Source organism: Branchiostoma floridae, chromosome 2 (assembly GCF_000003815.2).
Source record: "Branchiostoma floridae strain S238N-H82 chromosome 2, Bfl_VNyyK, whole genome shotgun sequence".
Taxonomy (NCBI): Eukaryota; Metazoa; Chordata; class Leptocardii; order Amphioxiformes; family Branchiostomatidae; genus Branchiostoma; species Branchiostoma floridae.
This window is the reverse complement of record NC_049980.1, coordinates 11,576,654-11,585,926: the sequence shown is the minus strand read 5'-3', so window position 1 is coordinate 11,585,926 and position 9,273 is coordinate 11,576,654. Positions and strand designations below refer to the sequence as shown.

General features: G+C 40.7%; 1 protein-coding gene across 1 annotated transcript; it reads right to left on the bottom strand.

Moving 5' to 3' along the window:
• Nucleotides 1-6,399: 6,399 nt before the first annotated feature.
• On the bottom strand, nt 6,400-9,273 carry LOC118410267. The gene is made up of 5 exons (XM_035811825.1): nt 9,222-9,273; nt 8,658-8,735; nt 8,133-8,177; nt 7,788-7,863; nt 6,400-7,375 (listed from the first exon to the last, which is right to left on the bottom strand). The coding sequence occupies exons 1-5, from the start codon at nt 9,250-9,252 to the stop codon at nt 6,400-6,402; spliced, it is 1,206 nt and encodes a 401-aa protein (XP_035667718.1). The 5' UTR covers nt 9,253-9,273.

The window sequence follows — 9,273 nt, the reverse complement described above, 5'->3', positions numbered from 1 at the left end:
CACTGGGACGGCGCTCTCGCGGCGCTCTCACGGCGATGGCAAATTTGGACCATCGCGGTGAGAGCGCTGTGAAATCGCCAAGGTCGCTGTGTGAGCGCGGTGAGAGCGCCGTGAAAGCGCCATGAGAGCGCGGTGGGAATGCCATCGCCGCGAGAGCGCCGTCACCACGGCGATGGTATGGAGCCCTGCCATACCATCGCCGTGAGAGCGCCGAGCATGGCGATGCAACAATGATCGCCGTGAGAGCGCCATGAGAGCGCCGAGAGAGCGCGGAGAGCGACAATAGGGCTAAACAATGGTATATGATATGCCCCATTCCACTAGGACGGCGATCTCACCGCGCTCTCGCTGCGCTCTCATATATAGTTCATACAATCTTTATTCTTGAAGAAGTATATTTTATGAATTTTTTGGTCAATCATACTTTTGTGTCATTAATCACTTCCTAATTAAAATCATGGGTAATACAATTTGGACAACTACACATACAATGCTTTTATTCAGCGTTTCGAATCACATGATTTCTCCATATTAGATATAACACAAATTCACGAGAAAGATGTCGGAGAAATGTTTAAAACGTGCCAATGATGTACAATGAATTAACCTGAGATGGAATGAAGAAGAACACAAAGGTTTATCATGTCTTGACTTATTTTTAAATTTCAAGAGAATAACATTTTAGTTATCATGTTCTTAACCTGTAGATTGACACTATGGAAGACTTATTGTCAATAGATCAAATCGTTTCACTATTGTATAAATTTCGATAATAACGTGGCATGATAATGATATTCATTTTGAACAAGTTACACGGCAAATTTGATTTAAAAAAAACACAGCAATTCAAACGTCTGGGTTATCTTAGACTCACGCTGAGCCCTGTGCAGTGAACAAAATTGGATTTGTTTACAGCCTTGATTTTGTAATTTAAAATTGCGTGAGACAAAAAGGTATGACTTAGTAGACAATATAATACACAAAACGTAAGAAATTTCGTTCTTTATCTCTGACATTCGTTCAGTAATCTTTAAAGTCTTTGGCAGCTCATAAAAATTGCTGACCTTTGAGTTTTCCGTCGCGCTGAGAGCGCGCTGGCGTCGCAGTAGAGATTCCACTAGAGCAGCTTTTTCTGCCATCGCGGCGCTCTCACGGCGATGGGGCGAATTTTCCATCGCCGTGAGAGCGCCGTCAAGTGGAATGGGGGCCTTAAACGTTGTTGAATAGCAGAGATGATTGAAGGCACTTTTGAAACAATTGAGTGTGGAGAATGCCAGACAAAGGCATAACCACATTCTTCTAAAGTTTTCCGCACACCGGAAGCCCAGCATTTACTACCTAAAGAGTCTAATTCTAATTGACATAAAAGTGCGTCTGCCTGGAGACTATCAGCCGGTACATTTAAGCAGATTCTGGTGAAAAACTTAATGGCGTTTAGGGAGGCCTCCAAATGTAAGGGGTACCTCCCTAATTCCGCCCGTGCAGCAAGATTGCTAGCTGTTTTGGGGACATTGAGGGATTGTTTGCAGAATTTTACATGTACGGATTCGATTGGGCAAGATTTTGAACTTTTGAAAGAACCCCAAATCTCCGACCCATAAAGTAATGTAGGTTTGACACAGGAGTCGAATAACTTGTTTTTAACAGACAACGGGGCATCAGCTTTCTCCAGGGATTGTCTGACTCCAAACAAAGCTCCCAGTCCCTTGTTATATAGGTATTTGTGATTGGCTTTGAATGTGCCGGCTGAGTTGACAATTATGCCTAACTAACAATATGAAGATACAATTTCTACTATATTACTATTGAACAAGAAGGAACAGTCTTTTGGTAACCGACCACCCTTTGTGAAAACTACAATCTTTGTCTTTTTAAGGTTGACTTTCAACCTCCAGGATTTACAGTACTCTTCTAATGTAGACAAATAGGCCTTTCAGTTTTCAAAAGGGATCTCGCATACATAACTGTAAGCTCATTTATATTCATAACAGACAGAAAGACGAAAAACGAATGGCAACTTACCATCGCATCCCAGGAACTCTATCCTCATCTTGGCGGCAACGTGATATGTCTTGACGAGGACTCGGATGTACCGAGTCTTAATTACCGGGTTAAATTCATTCTGTATGATTGTTTTGTTGTCTGTGTTTCCAGCAAAGTTCTGTGGAATTCGAAGATAACACTGACTTGTACTGCAACGTAAAAAATCACTCAAAACTATTAAAAAAACAGAATATAACAGAATGCCCATACGCACTACATATTTGCCCCCCCCCCCCCCCCCAACGGCATAGGTCTACGACAGGTATAAACGTAGCATAAACAAATCCGACCACAATACGATGAAAATAAAATGTGACAGAAAAAAAATCCCACAATCACCGTAAACTGAGGCGTCCATGTAATTGAACCAGTAACAGCAGTTTCTATTTGGAATGTTTCCACCCATCCATCTTCAAAACCTTGTGTTTGAATGCCGCTCACGTTTCTATCGGTGGCAAAATTAATCTGTGGGAAGTCAGAAAGCAGTTTAAACTAGAAAGGCCGACATTTGCTTGAGAGCAAATACAACATATTTCAGCCGTCTCCCTCATGCAACAATAGGCCTTGAGGTCGTTGACCCCTTTGGCCATTGGAAAATGACCCAAAAAATTCCCAAATATATCATTTTAAAGTGTTTCATGCCAAAACTTATACAGGGATTATTTGGATAAATATCTAGAGCACCTCTTTACCAAATTTCGGGTCATTTGGTTGTAAAACGAGGGAACAGGAGCCAAAAATGTCCAATTTTTGTCCAAAAATGGCCATAAAATCGCAATATTAAGCATTATGTTATACTGTATGGAAAAACTGTTATTGAATTCATGCGCACATAATTGAAGGGCACTTTTATACCAAAGTTCAGGTCATTCGGTTGTAAAACGAGGGTACAGGAGGCAAAAATGTGCTTTTTTGTCAAAAAATGGCCAAAAATTGGAAAATTAAGCATTTTGTTGTACCGTGTGCCAAAACTGTTATCAAATCTGGGTGGACATATGATCAGGGCACCCTTGTACCAAATTTCATGTCATTCGGCTGTAATACCAGGGTACAGGAGCCCAAAATATACATAAAAATTGACAAAAACCTCAATAAAATCATTTTAAAGGCAGATATTAAAAAAATGAAAAAAAAAACTCCTGAGGGTATTGGCTTACTCTACCTTTGTGCCAAATTTCAAGTCAATCGGTTTAAAAACGGCGGAGTTGATTCGATTTGAAGATTTGACAGGAGAAAGAAAGAAAGAAAGAAAGAAACGTTACGAATACAATATATATTTCACTATACCTATGGTATGGCTGAAATATAATGACACATAAGACATATTGTTTGCCGTATTACGGACACCAATTGTAAAGAACACAAAGAGTATTTCCTTGTCGCAAAACGTATGCCAAACTGTATCCATCATTAGAGAGGCTCCCTGGGAGAAACTTCACGGCGCCTTTCTACTATAACGGTGCTCTTGCAGCGCTCTCTCTGCGATCTTAAGTTTGACAGATCACTCAACGAATTGTATCATTAATCGTATTTTCAGTCGCACTTTGGCCTTGATAATAGCTATGAAGACATATACTGACCTGAAGATACTTCACCAGAACGTGGTCTGGCTGCCACCATGCTCCGGGACCATTAAGACGACCTCTCCATGATTCATATCCAGGATTTTCGTAATAAGTTGACATCTGGTGGTCTAAAATGTTGCCATTCTCCATACCAAGGGGGAAGTTGCAGACTGAAGATGTTGAAACAATACAAGTGAATAACAGACCTATATTGCTACTTCCAAGTATCATTTCCACTGTACTATAGAGGATGGTGTTGCATATCCCCCGCTTAAGCTTTCTGGTATAGATTTGTATCCTTAAATACCAGCGCGTCTAAAACCTTTTGGAATATCTATCCTTATGTCAATCATTATTAACAACGTTACGATGCTGGTCTTACGTGAATACTTGAGTTATAGTTATTTCCTGTCTGTTCATCCCATTTTTTGCAATAAAAATTCAGTATGCAATTTCAGTTCAATATGCAATGGTAGACTTATGCCATTGGTTTTCAAAAGGCTGATCTGATGTACACACGCAATGAAAGCGTCAAAATTTTAGTACTCCTATCATATTGCACGAAAATCGATCGGTCAATGAGTCTATGAGCTATAAATGTCATTTCTGCAGAAATACTTCCGTTATTTTCTCGATCAGACATGATTTTAGGGATCGTCGGTGACATTAAAATCTATCGAACTATTGCCTTTTTACGATGAAAATTTTGTCTTACCTCAGTCGTGTAGGCGCACAAAGACCCGTTTTTACACATTTGAACGTGATGGATACATAATTTCATTTAGTAACTCATGAATTTCTCAAAGAGAGCTTCAGGCATGATTCATGATCAGAATGTACCAACGCAGAATTACTCTTTAACGTTTTTACGGCAAATACCTCTGTACTTGATGCTCCTATGGTGTCCCCTTGAAAGGCTGGGATGTGCATGGCAGTTGAAGATGATTGTGATGACAAACAAAAGTTTCACGATCGAAGACTTACCCATCTTCAAGACTGACTCTACTAACAATGGTACGTCGATGAAACACGGAGCGCTGTTTGTACGGCAAGTAATGCATTTTAATTAGGCATTCGCGTAAACACAACGTAAACTTGGACATTGGCACACCAAATCCGTGTTTGGTTTTGGAACACTATAGCCGAAGACGCTCGGTACTTCGGGTATGCAAAGTGCCTTTCCAAACACGCCACACACAACGCCACGTATGATATTTAGGTTATGGATATGTGAGGATGTGTGAACTTTGCGACATCAAATACATTTATAACGGATCCTAATCCCGTTGATTGTAAGCTTGTTATACTTTAACAGGCATAGTTCAGTGCTCCATAGTTGATATGATCATATATGATAACCGTCTAGTCAGCACGGACTAAAAAACTTACACGCTGAAGAATAAACAATGGATACGACCGCCTCAACCACTGGCATTCCGAAGTTGTTAGTTTTCGGAAGTTGTCGTTAGTTCTACAAATTGAAATGATAAAGAAATATCCAAATCTAACCTTCTTGGCGAAGGTAATAACAGTGAAAAAGTCGACTAGTTTTCAGGCCTAGAAAAACAAATGTTATTTTACTGCAATCTAGACCATGTCAGATTGGTTCTCACGAGTGCCTGTTCGTTCTCCGAGATGTCAGCACAATTGGGTTGTCGGTGGCTATGGTATCACAACGCCCCATAGCGGCAAAATAGCGAAATGCAATTTATGGCTCTATTCAGATACTATGTTAAACACTCTGTAATACTGTACTGTTGGTGAATAAACAGTGACAAGTTAGGCGTCAAACCTTTGACATTTTTCAACGAATTTTATGATGAAACGAAGCGGCAACATCAGCGATGTGAAGAAGACTATAGATGAAACTTTTACACAGTCAAAATGTGGTTCAATATTTGCCATGGAACAGCATAAAAACTTGTAACTACCTCATTACGGTCGCGATACTCCAGTCTGATAAAGAGCAAATGATGGATAGACTTTCTTTGCCTACCTCATTGCTCGGCTAATACTTGTAAATAACGAATCACTGTGGCTTGATTTGGTTCATATTCTAGAAAGTAGGTGAAGGGAAAAAGGTGAAAACGATAGTCTAGGGAAAACAACTTCATTCAGACAAAAGAATCAGATAAAAACCGTTTAGCTGGGACATAATTCTTACTCCCACCCTATTTCCTCGTCGTCATAAACACTTGAAGCTAACAAAGCAATAACTCACTATGTACTTTGTGATTGACTGCATAACAGTGGTACATGTACACAGCGGCGGATCAATGTTGGCTTGACATGAAAGTACTTTGGACCTTCACCACGGCTCCCCATTGCCCTTTTGTTGAACAAGAATAGTAGCTTGTATTGACCTAGCCCGGTCATAACGTATACCCCCTATCAACAGACGAATTCGAAGATCGCTGAGCTAGTCTCTATAGCTACCCGACTACGCTGACCGTAGGGAATAATATGTTTTGCCAGGGACGTTTGGCCACCGTATAGGGTCTATTTGGCAACGACTGAGGGGAAAATGTTAACCTTCCGTGACTCCCCTGGCTAATCATTCCCTTATCTGACGACTAATCTCTACGATCCATACCCCATACGAAGGTCAACAGAGTCTACCACCAAGTGACCCAAACAAGATTTATGTGACACATGATTTTATAATTGAAATATGATAAAGTCTCAGTCTCAAAATGAAAACACAATAAAAGTTACATGAATGTTGTTATTTGCCCATGACAGTATCTGAAAGACATTATCAAAAGTACACTCTTCTACCCCTTTATGATTTCTACAGATCTTCCTCTGTCAGATCATCATGCTCTCGTGCGCTTTGTCTTGCACTATCTAGTTTGTCTTCTGTCGGACTTTCATTGTCCTGATCATTTAATGGTGACCCTAGCGGCCCCCGTTCATCTGAAGGAAATATCGGGTCAGTAACAGAGGATAGTCTTCCTCCAGGCTTCCCTGTTTGGCTCACCCCTACTGCTTGTTCTGCTGTAGGCTGATGAGTGTTGTCTCCCTCTGCTGGCCCGTCTGTAGCCTCCGTCCATGCCGCGCGATGTGCGTCCGACGAGAGGATGCTACATCTTCCTGTAGGGCATGATGTCGCTTCCGGAAGTTCCTCTATGACCGGATCGTTCTCTGTTTCTACAGAAGCCTCTGTTGAAACAACCGCTGTGTTTGGAGCTTCCATCTCACAATGCTCTTTTACTTCTTTCTGATCAACATCAATGCTTGTCGTCTCCTTTGCAGATTGATCTATGTCTCCTTCTCCTGTGTCTTCTGTTGCTTTTGTCTTGGAGTCTTCCTCTCCTGTCTCACGGATGTCAGGCACTGTCAGTGTCGCTGTTTCTGTTGGTAAGTTGTCGCCAGTAGCTAAGCTGTTCTGAAATGGATCCTCTGTTGGACCTGTGTTTGCTCCTGGAGGTTCCTCCACAGATGACCTTGGTTCTATTTCTGTTTCCGCTTCTGCTGGGCGTACCGGTTCTGCTGGGCGTACCGGTTCTGCTGGGCGTACCGTTTCTGCTGCGCGTACCGTTTCTGCTGCGCGTACCGTTTCTGCTGGGCGTATGGCGCGCTCATGTGTCAGTTGATTGTGATGTGTATCATCCAAACGTTCCAATAATCTTTCCATGTCGTGTAGAGGTTCATCAACGGTTGTAAGATTATTGTCTCTGGATGGGTGTTCCCTTAGATAATTTTCTCTTGTCCATGCAGGCTGTCTATTTGGATTTACCCTTCGTCGTCTAGTGTCCCGTCCAGATCTGCCAGAAATAAGAATAATCAGTAACGTGGTTTACACAATGTAGAGATTGCGATCTGACAGAATCGCCGAGCCTACCGGTGTAGGTCAATTTATAAATCCCAAATTCCAAGTTCTTCTATTGATGTAAGTCAGTCACATAAATCGAAGTTAAAAGTTTTAACTGTCTTTAAGTTTTAAAAGTTTTAACTGCCCCGATCGGGATCTCTATAGCTACCAACAGAATCGGAGATTATGTCAGATTACAATATCTACTCTGACATTTATGTATGGACAAAGCCCTATAGTCGCGAAGCAAAAATTTTCAAAATGTACTTGTCATGACCAAGCTTATAAACAAAGATTTTTAGAATCATGTACAGTCATGAGCAAAAAGAATAACAGTGCTTTACGCATGACCGTGGACAACTTACCCATTGCAAGCACAGCAGCAGACCAATAACAGTAGAAGTAGAACTGCAACGGCGACAACGATGGCGATAACTGCAGCTGTTAAAAGATATTAATTGGCCAGTTAGTTAAACATAGATGAACTTTCAAGATACAAATACTTTTTCACCTCTTAAAGAATGAGACACAACATCGTATTGGCATTAGTTGAATTGCCCCATATAGCATGCACCCGAGGGTAAGTCCTGGGCGATTCGATATAAAAGCATTAATATAGATTTTCGAATTTCAGCAATCAACATTTATTGAGAACATTATGGCGTCTTTCACAGATGAAATCTTTATCAAATTCAACACGTCTCATTTACCTGTAGACAATCCTGTATTAGCCGGAGGTTCGTTCCCAGAGGCCACTGTGTAGGATTTGAAAAACATAAAATAAAGACCCCCAATAAACGTGACAGATTTAAGGATGTCTCACTGCGACTTTCTCTTTTACCTTTTTTAACTATCCCTTTTTTCGTGAATTCTTGAAAGAAATAAAAATTTAACAGAATATTTACAGACCTTGTAATGGAAAGCGCCCTTAACATACCTTAGAAATTCTCGTATGTGATACCTTAGAAATTCCATATCGGTTTATGTCTAACTGTACTATCGCTACATGCAATAGACCGATGCGACTGTCCATCACAATTATCTTGATCAATTTAAAGCAGGGAGAGAATGACAATTGGCTATTCAACCAATATAACTACGCGGACTTTAAACTTTTACATTCCAATATTTTTTCATAATTTTTGTTTTGAAATTTCTACGTTTTGACGAAGGTGAGCAGAGCAATGGGACCGATCTATTGTAGTGTACATTTCTTTCAGTGTTTTCAAACCTACCTGTAGATCCAGACGTTGTTGTAGTCGGTGTGGTTGTGGTCGGCGGGCAGTAGGTCAGGTTTGACAGGGTCGTGTTTCCTGTATACCAACAGCACAACAACATTAACAACTGAACTTTACTCATTGTATACATTGTGAGCTTTACTAAGTGATGAGTAACTTCGTCGTAGGGGCAACGTAGACCCCCGTAGGTATTTGAAAATCATCAAATAGTTAGGGTTGTTGCAGTTGTGCTCACAATTAATATGGTGGAATTGTGACACCGTTGAATCCATCGTTATTCCTGTTTATTCTTTTTATTTGGATCCCTTGGTCTGGATAACAGTCAAAATGCCGAGATGCCATAATATGTACACTGTACACATATTGGGTAAATACGTTTGACAATTCAATGACGTTGTCTACTTCTTTATAAACATAGATGAATATGTGGCTACAGTGTATGTAATTGATGTATTGCTAACCATTCAGAATGAAATGCGAGAGATTCTGTACTGCAGGGAAGTAGGAAAAATGGCGACGAGGAAAGTAGGAAAGAATTGGCGACACTAAATCAACACATACCTTTGCACGAGACCTTTACAAGCTGGGACATCTATTACTTCCGAACTCGGCG

Coding starts and splice junctions, on each gene's coding strand:
- LOC118410267 (XM_035811825.1), bottom strand. CDS start 9,252: ATGTCCCAGCTTGTAAAGGTCTCGTGCAAAG. Junction 8,178..8,657: donor AACAACGTCTGGATCTACAG/GTAGGTTTGAAA, acceptor AATCCTACACAG/TGGCCTCTGGGAACGAACCT. Junction 7,864..8,132: donor TAATACAGGATTGTCTACAG/GTAAATGAGACG, acceptor ATCTTTTAACAG/CTGCAGTTATCGCCATCGTT.